Consider the following 19,949-nt stretch of genomic DNA (forward strand, 5'->3'; position numbering starts at 1 on the left):
AACATGCAAGCTTATAAAACATAGAACTAGTTTTCTCAATCCATGTATTGGTTGACTGATCATTTTGAGCATTCAAGCAAAAATACTGAAAGAATGTATAGCTCCATGTTCAGAAACTTTAAAATTCCTTTTCTCGGTCTTATGCTATAACAAATTGAATTTATTGGGTATTGGACTGTTGCTCAAACACAACAAGACAGATGGAGTCACGTCAGGCTCCAAGATGTGCATTTTTTTCTTACATGTTTTCATTTATTTATACACCAAGCAATTAATGAAGAAGATAATCCGCAAATGAATCAGTAATGAAAATTAGCATTAGTTGCAGCCCTATGTGATATATTACACCATAACTGCACTAAATGTTAAAGGGAAGGCAGTAGGAAGGTAAGAAAGGAATCTGCAGGGGATGATAAGTGTTTCTGGGATGGTGAATCACATGACAGCATACCTTTCAAGAGATCTGCAAAGCAGGGGCAGGCATTAGGGAAAAGAGGGACAGTGAAAGGAACACAAAGGGTTAGGAAAACCAAACAGTGCTGCAGGAATCAGGGATGTGCCAGGAATTCATACAATCTATAGAAATGTAGCAATCAAGGAAAGAATGTGCAGTCAGAAGACAAACCTGTACTCTCCAAAAGTTTCGTCCTTCATCGGCCGAGCTTCCGAGTCCATTGGACCCTCCTCTTTATCTTTCACTGAGAGGGACACAGATGATTGGATTTCATTATCAGCAACATCGTAACCATGTTCGTCTCTGAGCTACTGTCTCAGACACTGATAATGACATTCTGTCTGACAGCAAGATAACATCAAGTTCGTGTATGTGGAGCAAAAAGATTTAGACCATCTGTGGACAGTATCTGTTTGTTCATCTGGATTACAGTTTGCATTTGATTTAGCTCCTCATCTGACTTTCAGTATTTAACTATTTTATAATTAATTGCTCATAATTATGATGCCAGTGGGTACAGTTGGATTTATTATTCAATTAGTCCTTGCTTTTAGCACAGGCAGAGCCAGCCACTTCTGTCTCCCCTGTGTGGAAAAGGCTGAAAGGCTGCTGTTTTTCTCCGTCCAGTCAGACAGGGGCCTGCAGGTTGTAGTTACTCTTGTGGTTTGTGATTATTATTTCACGGTTCATTTCAGGGCAGAGCCTCTTTCCTCACTGTCACAGCCAAAAAGTGAAGGCTTAGAGTTCTATTTCACTGTGTGTTCCATGTGAAAGCTGCAAGGTAGAAGGTACGCTGAGTGAAACCAGACAGTTATTTTGAGTTGTATCCGCTGTAAGGATTATAGAGTTACAGAAACTGCTTAGGGAGCATTTTAAAAATGGTGCAGTCTTATTTTAGTGTCTTTTTCCCGTCAGAACGATCATGTTAACTGTAGTGCATTCTTGTAAGTGCTTGGCTGCTTTTTCTGCTGCAGTATCAGTTAGCTTTATGACTTCAGAGAGCTTCTGGAGGCTTTGAAGGAGAAACAAATACAATGAATGCAACAAAAAAGTTGCTCAAACCTTCAATCATTTTGAACATTCTTCCAGTTTAACATCTCTGGTGACAGATGTTGTACAGTCATCGTTGTGGGCTACACTTACCTGAGTACTTCCCTCCTTTACTCCTCTTGATGAAGCAGAGGATTAGCAGTATCAACAGCAGGAGCACGAGGGCACTCACCACACCGATGAACCAGCCCTGAGTGGCAAAGCTGGGCTGCACCTCTGTCACTCCTTCAGAGACAGGTGTGAAAAAAGAGTGTTAGCTTTTTTTATAATGGGGAAATGGGATGAAAGTACAGCAGTAATGGAAAGTATGAAAAAGGCAGCATGAACAAGATAAAAGAAGGAGCAGAATCTGGAGCAAAAGAGGCAAAGCATTATGCATTCTGACAGGGTGGCATTTCACCAGGGAACCAGACAATACAGCAAAATGAACCAAACAAACACAAGTAATGGATCATTTCATATGGCTAACCAAGCTCTCTTTTCAGAGAAGTCTTTGAAAGCACTTCACAGGCTGAAAAAGAACTGCATGACACTCTCTGTAGGATCGGGCTTTATATTTACATGTGGGAAGCCCAGAGGAGAGAGTAGAGCAGATGAAAGAGAAGAGGATGAATGAAGGCAGAAAGCTCATGGTACCTGTTCCGTCTGTGTTGATCTCCCTCTCAAAGAAGGTGCTGTTGTGGTAGACGAAGCGAAGGCGATACTGAGAGCCAGGAGTCAAGCCCTGGAGCTCGTAGAAAGACTGAGAGGAATTCACCTTCTCTGTCTTCTTCCACTTACTGCCATCTGCAGAGACACAACATGAACCTCAGTTTCCTTCTCCGCTGTCGTTGTTCAGGATTGTGAAACTATTCCCTTTTTTTTTTTAAATTTGAATGCAAGGAACACGTCAGTATGAATCACACCATTCTTATTGAGGTAGTGGATTTGGAAGCTGATGTTTCTGTGTCTCTTCTTGGTGACCCAGCTGAGGTTAACTGACGTTTCCCCCTCCGACACACTGATGTTGACAGGAGGTTCTGCAATGCATTTAGACATTTAAAAAAAAAAATTAAAAGCAAATTTATGATCTAATACACTCTGATCATGAATGAGTAAAACGGGTGACTGTGAAGGACATGGATCAGCCTCATACCTCCATCCAGTGTGGTGGCTCCCTTCTTCATGATGGGCTCGCCATCCCCCATACTGGTGCGCCCCCTCAGGTAGAAGCGGTAGTGGCTGTGGCGGTCGAGGCCCTTCAAGGTGAGGTGGGAGACGCTGGCGTCGTCTATCGCCTCTACCTGCATGGGGCTGTCATCTGTCTCCTTAACTGACCACAGCAAAGCCAAAGGAAACATTTAATCACAGCTCGATCATCAACACATTGCTATGGGTGACGCATCGTTCTGTGTGACACGCGACTGACTGATGAGCATCGTTAGGACGCTACGCTTTCGACATTTTTCCAGTGCCATTGATTTAGGCGGAGATGCATTGTGTGGCATCGTTCACACTACTAATGTTGTATTTAGATGCAATTTGGAAGCACTTCTTGAACAAAAGATTTTACTGTGTGGCAAGAATGAAATACAACCAACGCTCACTCTGTTGGTACTGCAGCAGATATCCAACGAGGATTCCGTTGGGCTGGTCAGGAGGCGTCCAGTGGAGCGTCATCTCTGTCTCTGATGGGCTTTCTAGCGTCAGGGACTCAGGACGACCAGGACCTAGCAGCAACACAAATAGGCCTGATTAAAATGCACTTGGCTTAAATGGGATTATTACACTGTTCTGACCTACTGACATATTTTCCCCCAAAAGCCCAGCTGGCTGAATAAAATCTGTCCTTCCACCATTCTCTGGATATCAGTGTCATTTCCCATATGCCTCCCTCCATCCCATGTTGCTCCATCACTGTCTCACCCTGTCTGTAATTGAACCTCCTCACCTGCTTTATCCATCACCTCCTCCCCCCATGTCAACCCTGACACCGATCACTCTTCCACTCGTGGTTTCTCTCCCTTATTACCTCCGCCAAGGATGTTATGTGACACCCGGCATTTGTGTGTCTGTCTGTCTGTTAGCAAGATAACTCAAAAATGCCTGGGTAGATTCACATGAAATTTTGAGGGGATGTAGACTATGGTAAGAGGAAGAGCTGATTTAATTTTGGTGGCAATCCAGAAAGGATCCTGGATTCTGGATCACTTTGAATTTTTTAGTATGTTTTAGTATGTGGTCCAAAATAGGACAAAAACATCATAGGTTAGTATGTCGTCCAACAAATTGGAACAAGGTGTCCAGATAGCTCAACTGGTTAAGAAGGTGATTTATAAACAGAACTGTGTCAGTGATGCATGTTTGATTCCAGCTCATGATCCTTTACTGCATGGGTTTCCTGTTTTCCTCTCTATCCTTGGCGGAGGTCTGTGCTCTCTGAGTGCTTTTCTAGTTTCTCATCCTCACGTCCTTCAGGAGTCTCGAAGGACTCTGGATCAGATTGGGGTCCCTCTCCCTTATTGTTGTACACGGTCACGGCCAGGTCGTAGTGGGAGTACGGCCTGAGATCGCTGATCGTCTTCTTCTCCTCGGTGGGGCCGGTCTCCACCACCACGGTGCTTTGGGATTCCTTGGCTTTCCGGCCTCCGTGATGGCCCCCCCTGGAGCCTTTCCTGGTCAAGTATATCTGGAGCCACAAAATAAAAAATCAAATTACAGAGTCAGATTAGAGTTTCTGAGGTACATTTGGAAATTTTACCATCTCATCAATTTAAACTACTTAACTGAGTTCATATCGTGGTTGTACAGAGTGATGTAGCATGTTTGTGACAGTTTGTTTCTCTAAAGGACAAAGGATGGCCAGAGGAAAGATAGGACTAGCAGTGTTTCTAGGGTGTTATACATTTTGAAGGTGAGATCATCTAAAATAAGAAAAGCCTCTGCACTTCACAACCTTGAAACTAAAGAGAACTCTGAAGCCTCTGCTGAGCTAAGATCCGGCTGCCTCTGCTGTAAAAATTAAATTAGAGTTTTCCTGTGAAAACAAGAGGAGATGCTAGAGCAGTACCTTATATCCCATCAGGTGTCCTCTGACTGTCTGTTTGTCTATCGGTGCCCAAGTCACTTTGATTGCAGTGCTGTTAATCGATACAATCCCCACAGCCATCGGAGCTTCGAGTGGAACTGAGGGACGGGGAGGTGGTAGGTCAGAATGTCAAAGAGAAAAGTTCAAAATTTGATTAAAAACTGTTTTTAAAATATTTTACCATCCTCTCCTGAGTAGCCAATGACAGGGTCTGGTTCAGGTCCCTCCCCTTTCTCATTGATGGCCTGGACTTTGATCTCAAAGGCAGAGAAGCTGCCAATGTCACTGACAATGAATGGAGGTGCTGTTGTGTAGTTCATGTGCCAGTCAGGTCCGCTGCCCACCACTCGCCTCCACAGCACTCTGTACTTGAAGTCGGGTCCGTTGAAGTTGTGTTTGTCCATTTTCTGTAATGATGGAAACAGCAGCCAGTAAGACACAGACTCTTTTTCAAAGATGTGGAGCTGCTTCGGATAATGGGGCATTCAGGTGATACCTTCCAGGCGATGACCAGAGTGTCTGGATCACCGGACTCACTCCTAATATCTGACGGGTTGTTGTCTGGAGCTGCGATGGGAAAAAAGGACAGTCTAGACTTATTTGAGGTTTGATGTGATATAAAACGTCTTGCTACCAAAAAAAATGGCTTTTACCTTCAGCAACTGTGTTGTGGATTTCAGATGGCTTGCTTGGGTTGCTTTTGTTAACATCATTGATGGCAACGACCCGGAAACGGTAGGACATGTAGGGCCACAGGGTGAGGGCGACACTCTCCTGGTCTCCTGGCACTCTCTTCAGCTCTTCCCAATCCCTCTCCTTCGAGCTTTGGTCCTCAAACTCCACAACATACTCTGAAGAGACAGAGTTGAAATGTAATAACTCAAAAATATAAATAAACTCTCTGTAGAGATAAAGCCATACTGTGACACTCTGAGCTTTGTGTTATATTTATGTTGTGGGGACAAAAATCTGTTCATACAGTCACATTACAGGTCACGTCGCAAGACTTGACTGAACCCTGTAAAACCCAAAACCCACCGGTCGGCTTAACAGGTATGCTGTCTTCAAAAAAAATCTACAAAATGGCACAATTTATGAAAGCAAAAAACAAAACAATCTGAAAAAATTGCTGGGCTTTTAACTTTCTTTGGACTAATCATGCATGACAAATCAGAAACCTAACCAAATTTAAGCTTAAAATTTCAATGTTTTATCAAAATCACTTTAATCTACAAATCTGATTGAATAATTCCTTTGAAATTCATTCTTTGGTTTAGCCACATTCTGTAAAAAATGCAGTGAAAGGCCATGACTGAGTCCAACCACCAACATACAGGTGACAAAAATTCAGACAGTTTTAGGCTGAACTGCAGGCTGTGTTTGAACAGAGCAGATAGAAGACAAGTACAGAAACAAATAAAAAATCAAAGTAGTAGATTATCTATTGTACAGTGAACCCTCGCTATAACGCGGTTCACCTTTCACGGCTTCGCTGTTTCACGGATTTTTTTAGTGCAGTTTTTTAATGCTTTTTTTAAACAGTGCATTGTGTTCTGCATCCTGATTGGCTAAGGGACTGACCAACGTGAACAGTCTCCGCGCCTCGTCTCCTCTGCCATACAGGCCAGCGCTGCCTGCTGTGGAGCGCTGGATCATTTCTCTCCTTGGTCTCCATGTAGTGAGACACCCTGAAAGACGGAGCCGACGGAGCAGCCTTTTATTCTTTTCCCCCGCCGTCTCTGGCCACCGCAGCCGCACTCCCCAGGAGAAGAGCACTGGCGCGAGCCTTCCCCACCCCCAACTACTCCAATTGATTCAGCCGGCCCGCTCTCTGAGGCAAGAGTACCGCCGCGGCGTCCACCTGGCTGCAGCTGCAGCGCTCCCCCAAGTGCAGTATTGTATAATAACTGTAAAAAATAAAGCTGACTACTTCACGGATTTTGCCTATCGCGGGTTCTTTTTGGAACGTAACCCCCGTGATAAACGAGGGTTCACTGTATATAGAGTCACATATTTTATTCTCAGAATTGTGATCACCAGTTGGAATTTAGAAAATGATGTATTTTTTTGTAAAAATAAATAATCAAAGAAATCTAACAGTGGTTTTTTCTTCTTTTTTTTATGATTTGTGACATTGCAACGGCGTCAAACTGCACATTTTGGAGACATTTTAGAGTCTATTCTACCCTACTGTACCTAGAGATGCAGGACTACTGCAGTGAAAAATGAGCCCACAGTGAGGAAAAATTGTAACAGGAGCAAAAAACACCCAGAACCTGCTTGGCGCTCAGAGGGTTGAAGAGAGGGTAACTTTGCATCATAGACAAAACAACAGAATTAATACCTGTATAAAAGCAGCTTTGATATTAAACTGAAGAAACAGAAGAAGACAGGCACAAACGTGAATGCTTGTAAATGTGTGTGTTTGTGTGTGTTTGTCTGTACTAAACCTTGAACAGGGCTGTTGTGGTCGTCTCCAGGAGTCCAGCTGAGAGTGACGCCACGATGCTTCGGATCGCTGAGCTGGAGGAGGACAGGAGGGTCTGGACGATCTGAGGGGGACAACAGCATCATCATTACCCAAACTATCTGCACACTGTGATAACTAGCTAACCCTACTAACCCTAACCCTAACAATTATGTCTTTTTTATGTTATTTTTCAAATAATGTTGGTTCATGGTCATACACTACCATTCAAAAGTTTGGGGTCACTTAGAAATGTCTTTATTTTTTAAAGAAAAGCAGTTTTTTTTTTCAATGAAGATAGCATTAAATGAATGATAAATCCAGTCTGAACATTGTTAATGTGGTAAATGACTATTCTAGCTGTAAACGGCTGATTTTTAATCGAATATCTGCATAGGGGCACAGAGGAACATTTCCAGCAACCATCACTCCTGTGTTCTAATGCTGCATTGTGTTAGCTAATGGTGTTGAAAGGCTCATTGATGATTAGAAAACCTTTGTGCAATTATGTTAGCACACGAATAAAAGCGTGACTTTTAATGGAAAACATGAAATTGTGTGGGTGACCCCAAACCTTTGAGCAGTAGTGTATATGCCACAATGATCTTACCACATAAGGTGAGGGTGCCGCTGGCTTCAGCCATGTCCAGCTTAGTGATGACCTGACAGGTGTACACGCCCTCGTCGTCCTGTTCCACATTAGCTATTATGAGATCTTGTCCATCAAATGTGTATCTGTGGAAAAACATAGCTGTTATCGTCATCTTTCTCTTCCCTTTAAGCATTATTTTATTAACATCTGACCAACATGCAACATATTTAGCTGTTCATGCAACTAGGAAAATCTCATAAATATTAGTGGAAGAAATATAAAGTAGCTGCCATTCCTTGAAAAAATACCAAAAACCTCTCAGAAATTTCAAGCAGTATTCTCATTACTGTCAGGTTTCTGTTGTACAGGATTTAAGTCTCACTTTTCGTCACTGTGGGACTCAAACAGCTTCTGATCATTCTTCCTCCATTGAATCTGGGGATTGCTGAAACTGGCATCGCTGTGGTAAAGACAGGTGAAGATTGCTGTGTTTCCAGGCTGCACTTTTAGAGCCTGTGGAGGCGACAGGATCACGGTCCTGTCTGGAGGGGGAAGAAAGAAAGAGAGGCGAACGCTGAGACAAGCTGCAAAGAGGTGCAAATAACATCAGCTGCTAAGGGACAAAGTGTGGGTACGTATGTGCTAGTCTCACTCACTGAACACTTCCAGCTCGGCGGTGACTGACAAGTTGGTGTTCCGTACAGAGCAGGTGTAGAAGCCCGCATCTTCATGGGTGACATTAGAGATCTCGAGCCCACCGTTGGTGAGTGGGTTAACTCTGGGATCTGCCAGAAGAGAGGAGAGGCTGCCTTTCTCCCTGGAAAAGGCACTCACATCAGAAACTTGGCGAGCAGCGCACCAGATGAATGTTTTCAGCTACTGCAGTGGCTGATTAATTTACCGCTTTAAATGCCACTTTGCCCATTTTACTAAAAAGAACAAAGCCTGGTTTGGATTGCTGCCACACTGACAGAATTCACAGTCACAGCCCAGACGTAACAGCATTTGGGTGCTAATTTGTACACATAAAGAGCTACCTATGCAATAACATCCCCTTTGTAGAATAAAAGACCAAATAAAATTAAATAAAAACACTCATGCGCCTCACCATATGACTTTAGGTTTAGGAGAGCCAAAGGTGTCGCAGTCCAGTAAAGCCTTTTGGCCCTCTGTAAACGTGTAACCATTCCCATCTTCGGTAAGAATCTGAGGAGGCAGCTCTGAAACAACACAAACAGAAGTGAGATACATATCGCACACACACAAAGTCCAGCTAAATAAGCGACATTTATAAAAACAAACACTCACCAATGACAAAGACATTAGTGTTGGTGATGATGGTTCCATGTTTGTTGGAGGCCCAGCACTGGTAGATGGCAGTGTCTTCAAAGGTGACGTCCTCTAGGATAAGAGACCCGCTCGGTGTCAGAGTACGTCTGGGGTCCTTATCGGTTGCTGTAAAGGAGTTCACACTGTCAGTAAAGAGCCCAAGGGTGTGTGTTTGCGTACGTTCAGGTGGGTGTGTGCACCGACCTGACAGGGGGATCCCATTGATGGTCCAGCTGATGGAAGGAGAGGGGATGCCGTCTGCCTGACAGTCTAGTCTGACAGTCTCACCTGGGGCATAAAGCTGACTGACTGGCTCCTTGGTCCAGTAAGGAGCAGCTACAAGGGACACAATGCAACAGTAATACAACAATCAGGTACAGTACAAGTAAGATGTAAGATTTATAAGGTACGTTCTGCCAAAATAAGAGACTGGGGGGCTACAACCTACAAGTTGCAAAAAGCTAAAAAAAAAAATGAAGCAACAAATTATTTTTAATGCTTAACTCCTTGACATCTGAATTCATTTACAATTAAATCAAAAATGTTTTGAGTGTTTTTGCTTTCCAGCTGATGCTAAAATAAGTGGAGATTGCTAATTTGTTTATTACGCGTAGAGCAGATATATAATAATAATAACAGATATGTAATAATTTGTCCCAATTCAACCAGTCCTACGAGAATCCAGTGCTTGCAAAAGATTCTGAGGTACGTACTGAATAATTACAAACCGGCATTGGGGAAATGGATACGTATCTCGGCTGCAGTCTGAATCAAAGCGATATGATGCGAGTTTGTGACAATAGGTGTCAAGGGGTTAAAAGAGTTCTCAAGTTGTGTGTCCTTACTTCTTCCCTCTTCGGTAGTTGATTTAAACACCCAAAAAAGATTTCTGTCTATGAATCTATCAAATATTTATATGTTTTTTAGATGTAACTATACCCATTATCATCTTAAAATGGCTTAAATGTAACTTTGCACTGTTGTTTGCTCTAGAATGTGCAGATAAATGAAATCCCTGCCTCTCTATCCACCTCACACAGTGCAGGTCGAGCACACCAGCTTATCTGAGACTCTGCTCAAACAGTGTTACTGTAATGTTCTAATGATAAAGCGACTAATCGAATACATGTCCAAAGCCAGTGACTTATAACTACACACACACACAAAACATGTGCACAAATCTCAGTGAAAAGTTGATGAAAGGATCCAGCGTTTAGATTATAAAGCCAAGACTTCTCTGCCTCTGTGGCATCCCTTGTGACTAGTTGTTTTCATTAGGCTCTCAAAAGCACTTTATTGCAGCAGGTAAACTGAAATAAAAAGTTATTTTTAGCACTAAAAATATGAATCTGGATCATTGAAGGTACCATTATATTGTAAAATCCTAAAGCATTAGATCATACATTCAGTATAACGTGCACAACTTCTCCATAAAGTGCAGCTTAATGATTAATTAGACAAACTGTAAGAGTTTAAAATCATGTTTTTATATGGGCAATTTGCATTTTTCCAAAATACAAAATGTAGAGATTTGAGTAAATGTATGATTGAGTTTGGAACCGAAAGCTTCCATTCAGAATGTGTTTGTTTGGGAGCACCAGAACATTTTTTAGGAAGCACCAACTTCCCATATGTGATGGTAAATTAATAACGTGCTTTGCAGTCCTTCAGTATCTATCAAGGTGTGTTGTTACAGAATGTGTTTTTGCATGTTCATGAGTGTGTATGTGTGTGTGACATACCTTCTACAGTCAACATGTAAGTGTGTGTGACCTTTCCTTGAGCGTTCTCAGCGATACACTGGTATTCACCACTATCACTTTCTGAGATGTTAGTGAAATGCAGGCGACGGTCAGACATTTCTTTAACGGTCCGGGATTCCGACAGTTCGCCGTCCTTCCTCAGCCATGTCACTTCAGGAGTCGGACTGAAGAGGAGAGAGGAGGAAATGAAGGTGAACAGCGGGACGTTGAAGCATGAGTGTGGAGGGAAGCAAAGGATGAGACGAAACAGAGCAGGAGGCAGAGTTGGCAAGAGACGGTAAAAGATATATAATGGAATTAAGTGTAGGGAGGAAGCAGAGTGGATGAAAGGCAGGTAAGATTGAGTAAAAGGAACGTCCTATGTTTTCTGACTGATGGATGCAGACGCACACACAGACACTCACAAGCCTTGGACGATGCACTCCAGGTCTACGGCCTGGCCCCTGAGGGCGTGGTAGCTGCTGTGGCTTCCAGTCAGTATCATCATTTGGGGTCTCCTGCTCCGCGGCACTGAGTTGGCTGGACAAAGAGAGGCGGAAGCACAAAGACGAAGATTCATACATATGTATGGGCAATTTTCAGATTGCTGCACTGCTGACACAGCGGCCACTTTAGAGACTCAGACACACACACACACACATATCGTCACGCAGGGTGTGGACTCATGTGGAGAAGACTTTACCTTACTAACAAAATACCGTCATATAGACTCTCCCCCCACACACAGAGGTCTCATGTTAACATGTGCTCATCTTTCTGACCTCTAGTTGGGCCACAGATGCCAGCAGCCACAACTCAGTGTGAGCTGCATCTCATTACAGCTGGGCTGAGAAGGTGATGGACCCCCTGCTGGCTCTGGGATTTCTACTGGATTCGGTCACTGCTTCGGTCAGCACAACATGCCACCACACGGTCTTGGGTTACATTGGTGTAATAATGGGGCCTCAGTGGTTTTCAGCAAGTATCATACTGCAGGTGTCAATTTGATGCACAGATTTTTGTAGCATTTTACTATAACTGTGTTCTCGTAAACAAAACCAACAAGAAAGAAGACAGATTTTAAGGTGTATTTACTATCAATCTGTAAAAGCTAGTACTAAAAACATCTATATTTTATGGACAATGTAAAGGTATTTTTAAAGTCATGCCCAAATTATAAAGCACATATACACAGGCACATTGGTCTGTTAGTTATTCTAATGCACTTACAATTTTTATTTTGCTCATTTCTATCTATCTATCTATCTATCTATCTATCTATCTATCTATCTATCTATCTATCTATCTATCTATCTCTTGTGTGTTTTCATTCTTTATTCTTATTGTTTTGGTTTCACACAGGTCCACAATGCATTTCATTGCGCATTATACTTTGTATGACTGTGTTTGCGATAAATAAAGGTCTTGAAATCTTGAAATCTCGACAACTTTCTTTATCTCAATGGCTGAAGGTCGCATTGCTCTTAAGTCTGGTACACAAATCCTAATAACCTTCCTCCTTTCATATTTTATCTAGCAACACCATGAGGATCACATTTGTGGATTTGGGAGTAATGTTTCAACAACTATTGGATGGTGCACACATTAATTTTCTCCTCAGGGTCAATTGTTATTACTTTGCTGGTCCTCTGATTTTATTTTTTCCAATACTTTTCTGTAAGCAGCTAAAATTCCTTTCATTCTCATTATACCGATGTTGGAGAACAAATCTGAGAGGAAAAACAAAACTATCTGCTTGTCTGCTAATACTAGAAGTAATTGTAAGAAAATTTATTATTTTGGAATTCAAGCTCAATTGGCATAATTGAATGATCTATTAAGAAAACTTGAACTCTTCTTGTACGTCATTTTTGTACAGAATGCAATACTGGCAACTGAAACATTTTTTTATAAGAAGTTTAGTCAAGTCTTAGACCTTGACTTCTTTCAATCTTAATTTTATTGGCTTGAATTTTGCAAAAAAAAAAGAAAAAGTATTGCTAACCTAACATTTAAGGTATCCACTTCAGTTCAGGTTTAGATCAGTTACAGTCAGTCGAAGTTTAGTTTAAAACTCACAGGGTTGGACTGTTAGACTGATGGGTTCTTTTGCCAGAATGGTTCTTGTCGCCAGGTACTGGACGTTACAGGTGTAGTCGTCCCTGCTGTCCTTAGTGGTCAGATGGGCGAAGTACAGGTTGCCGTCCTTCCCCGCCATCACACGCTTACTAAGCTGGATGTGACGCAGACCTGAAGAGAAAAGGAGGAGAAAGTGACAGAAAATTATGACTGATGCAGGTGAAAAAATGAGAAATTGAGAAGAGAGAGAGAAAGAGGAGCCGAACAACAGAATAAATTAGAGTAAGAGTAAGGTGTTGAGATACAATAGGATGAGAGAAATAGTAAAATGGTGATAAAGAGACACAGTAAAGTAGGGGAAAGAATAGAGCCTGCTTAGACTACAAAGCAGGAGTTGGAGGGGGGAAAAAATCAAAAATGGAAAAGTGCAGGAAAGACTATTCTGGGTAGTAAAAAGAGGCAAATTTAGATAATGGTGCTTCAGAAATAAATGATCAGGTAGCTTTTCTTGATGTGATGAGAGTGGACAACTAAAGGATGGACTAGAAAGTCTAAGTGGCAGATTTATTGAAGAGACGGGAAGCATGTAATGGAAGAAGAGATGGAAAGATAATGTACTCACTCTGGTCCATCCAGTGAATGATCGGCTCCATGGAGCTCTGCGGGGGGTTACAGTTCAGAACCATACTCTTTCCCTCTTCAGCCTTCAGATGAATCTTTTTCTCCTTCTGCTGGGTGGGGGGCACTAAAGGGAGGCAGGTGAGGAGAAAACAGACACTGGTAAATCTGAGCGGAAAGACGCACGTGATAAACAAACACGTCAAGATTTCCTGAGGCAATTGACAACACGAGTGAACTTAACCCTCCTGTTGTCCTCATTTACAGGCACAAAAAAGTATTGTTTCTGTCTGAAAAAAATCCAAAAATTCAGCAAAAAAATCCCCCAAATTTCTGAAAAGTTGCAAAACCTTCAGGAAGAAAATTCTTATAATCCCTTAAGTTTCCCTTAAAACTTTTATTTTAAAAAAATCCCCCAAATTTGGCAACAAAATTCTTAGAAATAATTACAAAAGATGAGTAAAAGGCTTACAAAAAAATCCTAAAAATATCTAAAGTGATTTCATATATATCAGTAAAACTCCTTATATTTTCTTTAGGAACATTCACAAAAAAATCCAGCAAAATTCGCTGGATTTTGGTTGATTTTTATGTGAATATTCTTAAGAAACATTTTTAAAATTTGTTTTCCTCCACCAAAAAATGTTCAGAGATTTCCCAAAAATGTAGAAAATGTGGACATCAGAAGTTTCACTGTGAAAATATATTTTTTTTCCACATTTTCAAACTTTAAAATGGGTCAATTTTGACCTGCAGGACGACAGGAGGGTCAAGCCCCCGCTACTAGTGGATAAGGAGATTTAATAATAAATTTCCATTGAAGGAAGTCTTTGATTTTCAGATGAAGGATATTCGAGGAAGAGGTCGGGCTGCCTTGTGCCTTGCAGAAGTACAATGATGTGATCTGTGAGTCATATATGTGTGCTCTCCATCCTTCCTCTCCTCTGCCCATTGTTGATAACCCCACAGGAGCCACTGAAGAGTGCTTCACATGACATCAACTCAACAGCGTTTCTGGGGAAACCGTTGTCAGGGAAACTGTGAAGGAAGGAGGTTGCCCAGGAGAGAGCCAGTTGCACAGGTGGATGGATACACCGAGGTGCTCTTTACGTTTGCCCAGGGGTGAATATGTGAGTGTGTGTGAGTGTGAGTTTTCGCTGATTATCATGTTATTGCATGTAATTATGTTGTGGATGGCAGCAGTCAGAGCCTCCATCTGCTAGCAGATGAGCTCTCTATAAAGTAGGACAAGGAAAAGGTTTATACTCTGGCTCCATTCACTGCTTTGTAAATCAACTACATAAATCCACAACAGCACAGCTCGCTTCTAATCTGGACCTTGAAGGCATTTACAGGAGAACTAACGCTGAAACTGACATTTATGGAAGATATGTAGTTCCTCTGATATAACGCAGTGTGTTTGAAAACATATCAGAGGATGCTTGATTTGTTTGATACCATTTCAAAGCATCTGATTCTTTCTCGAGGCTGAAGCCAAATGATTAAAAAACAGCTAATACAGCACTGAATGTTTAGTTTAAGTCATAACTGTCTTCAGAATTTAATGACTGTGTTCAACAATTGGTCAGTGGCTCTTTCAGAAGTCATGACTGTGTTCTTACCGTCTATGCTGAGTCTGGCCTCATTAGATACGGCTGTCCCCAGCTCATTGGATGCGTAGCAGACGTATTTGCCTTGGTATTGCTTCAGGGTGTCCATAGTATTACTGAGCGTGAAGAATGCGAATCCGCCAGAGCGCTCCGAAACCTTCAGCTCCGGGTCACTGCCTGGGTCAAACTCCTTTCCGTCCTTAGTCCATCGGAAACTTGAACAAACAAAATAAGGTTCAGTGTTACTGATTGTCTACGCAGTTATCTCCAAGCCTTTGAGAACAGACTTTAACATCGTGTCCTTAGATGTCACTGAATTTGAGGGCATGACTGAATTGCTGCAAAATTTACAAGAGATACCCCCAGTGGGGCTCAAAATCTTGTGCTGTGTAATTGCAATATTCATCTTTTCCCTGGCAATCGGGGCAGTTTTCCATTTCAGAGCAGCTCCAACACTCTGAAAAGATTGCTCGAGGGCTTAATGACATTTATCCCTTGTTGAAACAAGGATTCTGACTGGGAGAAGCTGCGCTCTCATGTAGTGGTAATATGTAGACGTCAGCTGAACAAGGAGAGAGAAGGTCAGTTTTCTCAGTTGTCTAAAAAGATAACCGATGGCTGGACTCCTCTGTGACTAATAAAGCATCTTAGGACTTGGACAAACTCGGCTTATTCTGTTTGTGTGGATGTGTGTGTGCTGACTAACATGGGTGGAGGGTTGCCGGAGGCTTCGCAGCTCATGACGAGGTCTTCCACGCTGAAGACGGTGACAGAGCCCGGCTGTGTGGTGATCATTGGAGGCTCCTTGACTGCATGGACCAAAATCACACCACATGGCAATCAAAAAGCTGATACATACATGCACACCTATATGGCTCGGGTAGCTAAAGAGAGACATGCTCACACTCAAATGCTTTTACAGGCATCTTTCTCTGATGAATTCACATGGCCTGCTTTCACGATGCATGCTGCTATAACTCCAGCTATGACACACACACATTAATCATCCCACTTTATCACACACATCTCTACAGCCACTTTTAAAGTCTTCACAAACAGCACAGAGCAACCACTCATTTTCATAGTTCAACAGCCACTGATAAGTAAATTCAGTCAATATCACTTAAAACGACTCCCCGGAGAAAAAGATGAAATGTAGGCCGAGGAAAAGAGTAAGAGTAAGAGAGCCGGCAGAGAAAATGGGTTGAGATGAGAGGAAATTGATACAGCATAATGTAAGAGGGAGAGTTCATGTAAAAGAGATATATGGAACAGTGATCCCTGTGAGACTGAGAGACAGAGACGGGGAGGGAGAGAGTCTGCGGGGAAATGAAGCAGGGATTTCAAAGGGAAAAAAGTAATGACCACCAGAAGAGGTTTCTCTTCCTCTGTCATCAATGTCCGTAACAGCCATGAAGCAATGCTGCAATAAAAGACGCATAAAAAAACATCTTGCTGGGATGTGGTGTGATTATGTATTGCACCTGAATATTCCACAGTCCATGGTGCATTTGTGTCTTATTTATAGACTCCACAAGTAATGATACTTGTGGATAGGATTAAGAGAAGGAGACAGAGGCAGAGGTGGAGATGAATTTACATTATGTAGGTAAAGCAGGCCACAGGACAGAGGTGAGGATGGGAAAAAAAGGCGATGAAGATAGAGAGCTAAGCGGACAGGGGGACGGATGAAAGTGCAGTAATGAGAGAGAGCACGAAGAACAGAAAGCACAGAGCGAAGGGAGACAGAGAGGGAAGAAAACAAACAAGGGGTAAATTCACGGAGAGTCAGGAAGAGACAGATAGGGAAACTGAGCGAATGTAATGAAAGAAATCCCACTGATAGAGGAAATCAGCCCATTTCCTCAGCTGATCAAATTGAAGTTTGGGCTGCGGGCGCTGCTCCATTATTGGCACAGGAGGAGGAGAGGAGCTGGTGCTTAGCGCTTTAACTCCTCTTTACTTCCCCACATCTTTGATCTGACAGCCCTGCTGCCTCCTCACAGACAGCAGCTCCTCACACTTCCTCCTCCCTGCTCCAACGGGGAGCTCACCTATTGGGAGTCAATGAGGCTCAACACGCACCCACAAACTGAAACAGGCACACGTTCGCAACACGTTCTCACATGCAGCCACACATGCACAATGAAACACAGTCACACGCCTGGCAGCATAACACAACGAATGCACACTAATGTCAGATTCATTAAGGTGCAGCGCAGTGCAGCAAGGAGAAATTTTACTGTTTGCTGGACGGAAAATAACCTCTCTGGTATAATGAAAGTGTTTACAATAAGCTTTGCCAGCACCTGCATTAAGACAAGACAGACGTCAATAAAGTTAAAAGCACTTACGATCACTTATGTGGTCTGTTAGTCCACAGTGGTGGCCAGAGTGAAGGCAATGAGGGAAAAGATTTTAGTTACAGTCAACAAGAGGAAGATAGATAGATAGAAAGATAGAAAGATAGAAAGATAGATAGACAGACAGATAGACAGATAGATAGATAGATAGATAGATAGATAGATAGACAGATAGATAGACAGATAGACAGATAGACAGATAGATAGAGAGAGAGAGAGAGAGAGAGAGAGAGAGATAGATAGAGAGATAGAGAGATAGATAGATAGATAGATAGATAGATAGATAGATAGATAGATAGATAGATAGATAGATAGATAGATAGATAGATAGATAGATAGATAGATAGATAGATAGATAGATAGATAGATAGATAGATAGATAGATAGATAATTGCAAAACATTTATGATACATGGACAATAAAGCAGTGTAATGTTTTCTCTAATGGAGCGTAGCTTTTAACCCTCAGCTTCCTCGACACTGATTCCAACACATCTCCACTATCGATCCCAATCACTACCACAGTGATTCTCATTGACACAGCTGAAGCTCCCTGATTGAAAGGCAGGGGACACCTTGACCTTTCACATCTTTGACCTGCTCCTCCTTCCTCCTCCTCATCATCCTCCCTTCATCCTCCTTGGCCTCATCACCTCTGTGTCACCTCGGCCCTTCGAGAATTAGACGAGGAGATTTACTGCACGTCATCAACTTTACAGAGATATATATATGTGTGTGTGTGTGTGTGTGTGAGAGAGAGAGAGAGAGCAAACACATTGCTTGTTTTGCATACACACAGTTTTTTGAATTTTGTGTAGGTGGTGAAGGACTGTGACTCACTGAGAGCAGATAAAAAGCGCGCAACAAAAAGAAGCAGTGGAAACAAGTCTTTTCTCTATTTCTATTGGAGCTCTGTGGGCAGGCCGGCAGCAGCAGAGGAGATGAGGATCAATTTCCCTGCAGGGCCACAAGCTCAGCTGTATTTCTAATGCCCACATATTGCATCGGAGGAGGTGGAAGAAATGAGAGTGAGCGAGGAAAAACCTCACTGGATTTTTGTTGTATAATTCAATTGTTGATTAAATTACTCCCCAATCAGATTCTGCTTTGCACCAAGGAAACCAGATCAATACTGGGACTAATCAATGCAGTATGAGGGGATCAATTACAAAGAAATTAGGCACGCCACAGGCACAGATGAGGGCTAACCAAAAAAAAAAAAAAAACCTCAGATAGGAGTGTTTTGAGCAAAGGAACCCCTTTTTATCACCGCTTTGTGAGGTTGCTGAAAGAGAAACACATGTTCATTCTGTTCATTTGCACTAATTAATCGCGATCAAACATCATTATTAGAGTGCTTTGATGAATCAGCAAAGCAATTAACACAACAAATACGTCTTTGAACCTCATTGAAGTGCTCGGCTACCATTGTTGCTGTGGATGTAATGTTGCTGTGGATGTAATGATATGGATCAGTACTCACAGTTGGAGGGTATGTGTATGGCTGCTTGGCTGGGCCGGGCAGCGATAGAGAGGAGGGTGAGGACAAGGGGGAGGAGGCGGGAGGAGCGCTGCCCCCTACTGCCAACCTGCTGTCGCTGCGTGTCAGGCATTGCTCACTGTCCCATCCAGGTCCCACCTGCTTGCACACGTACTGTAAAGATGCACTCAGAGGGCAACCTCAGTCACAGTCACACACTGAGCAGCCGAGTGTTTCTCCTGAAAGAGGCCTCGGCTTTGCCTCATATGTCTTTGGTCCCTCTTGTCTTCTCCCTTTTTTTCCCCTCTGTCCTCTGGCTCTCCTCTTTAAATCAGGTCCACGCCCTCCTGCTGGTCTCCTCTCTGAAAGATAAAAGAAAGAGGGAGGTGGAGGAAAGGGGGGCAGGAGAAGCAGAGAGAGGGAGGGAGGGGAAGAGAGAGGCCATGTGTCAGAATGGGAGAAAAATTACCGAGCACCATGTGGTCAGACCAGGACATGGAGTTAACACGCCATTCAAGAGTCAACAATACACTAATAAAACCCCCCAGCAATCCCTGAACCTGTTCTAGCATTTAAAAAAAGTCCATTTGGTTTTAATTACATGACCAGTGGCCCATATGGAGAGGCCAGTCAGCGGGACAGATGGGCAGAATACCGCAACAAGAAGCCGAACAGAGCCTCCCAGCACCCAGATGGGCCTCGGACACACAAATGCAGACAGATGAAGTGTCAAATCAGATAACACGCAAGACAGACAAACAAATAGCTGATAATCAAGTTGACTGGTCAAGGCTGCACCGCATGGACTGAACAATTCATAGCGTACTCGGCTGATGCGATAAGTACGCGACAAAGATGCTATCGGTGGCGGTGAGTAAAGCGAGCCGCCCCTCCTAGGAGCCTATCCATTCTCCATCTGTACCCTTGGAGTCGGTCCTCGCCACAACATGCAGGCTGTCCTCCCCCGCGGCACCACGTGGCGCAGCCCGCTGACTGTTTACACTGTTCACTATCACACACAAAGAACTGTTATCGCACACCATGATTAAGACGTCCATGTGAGACAAAAGAAAACGGGCCATGAAAGAGGGAGAGGCCT

At 42.8% G+C, this 19,949-nt stretch overlaps 1 protein-coding gene across 3 annotated transcripts in view; it reads right to left on the bottom strand.

Annotated features, from left to right (window-relative positions):
• The window catches only part of l1cama (L1 cell adhesion molecule, paralog a), a 43,173-nt gene that overhangs the window by 3,039 nt on the left and 20,185 nt on the right, over nt 1–19,949 (bottom strand). Inside the window, exons 2-28 of one of the 3 annotated variants that reach the window (XM_022199258.2) lie at nt 18,854–19,212; nt 17,363–17,377; nt 15,715–15,817; nt 15,021–15,223; nt 13,403–13,525; nt 12,781–12,951; nt 11,127–11,241; nt 10,702–10,886; nt 9,164–9,295; nt 8,939–9,085; nt 8,739–8,850; nt 8,287–8,447; nt 8,013–8,172; nt 7,649–7,773; nt 7,022–7,123; nt 5,225–5,422; nt 5,068–5,138; nt 4,753–4,978; nt 4,554–4,669; nt 3,953–4,172; nt 3,091–3,213; nt 2,640–2,816; nt 2,410–2,523; nt 2,141–2,290; nt 1,598–1,729; nt 626–698; nt 452–463 (exon numbers count right to left, since the gene is read on the bottom strand). In XM_022199258.2, coding sequence (XP_022054950.1) covers nt 452–463; nt 626–698; nt 1,598–1,729; nt 2,141–2,290; nt 2,410–2,523; nt 2,640–2,816; nt 3,091–3,213; nt 3,953–4,172; nt 4,554–4,669; nt 4,753–4,978; nt 5,068–5,138; nt 5,225–5,422; nt 7,022–7,123; nt 7,649–7,773; nt 8,013–8,172; nt 8,287–8,447; nt 8,739–8,850; nt 8,939–9,085; nt 9,164–9,295; nt 10,702–10,886; nt 11,127–11,241; nt 12,781–12,951; nt 13,403–13,525; nt 15,021–15,223; nt 15,715–15,817; nt 17,363–17,377; nt 18,854–18,983 — 3,596 coding nt within the window. In that variant the 5' untranslated portion in view covers nt 18,984–19,212. The remainder of the gene's footprint in view (nt 1–451; nt 464–625; nt 699–1,597; nt 1,730–2,140; nt 2,291–2,409; nt 2,524–2,639; nt 2,817–3,090; nt 3,214–3,952; nt 4,173–4,553; nt 4,670–4,752; nt 4,979–5,067; nt 5,139–5,224; nt 5,423–7,021; nt 7,124–7,648; nt 7,774–8,012; nt 8,173–8,286; nt 8,448–8,738; nt 8,851–8,938; nt 9,086–9,163; nt 9,296–10,701; nt 10,887–11,126; nt 11,242–12,780; nt 12,952–13,402; nt 13,526–15,020; nt 15,224–15,714; nt 15,818–17,362; nt 17,378–18,853; nt 19,213–19,949) is intronic. The other 2 variants (XM_051948985.1, XM_051948984.1) reach the window with 2 other exon arrangements.

Source organism: Acanthochromis polyacanthus, chromosome 6 (genome assembly GCF_021347895.1).
Source record: "Acanthochromis polyacanthus isolate Apoly-LR-REF ecotype Palm Island chromosome 6, KAUST_Apoly_ChrSc, whole genome shotgun sequence".
In the NCBI taxonomy this organism is placed as follows: Eukaryota; Metazoa; Chordata; class Actinopteri; family Pomacentridae; genus Acanthochromis; species Acanthochromis polyacanthus.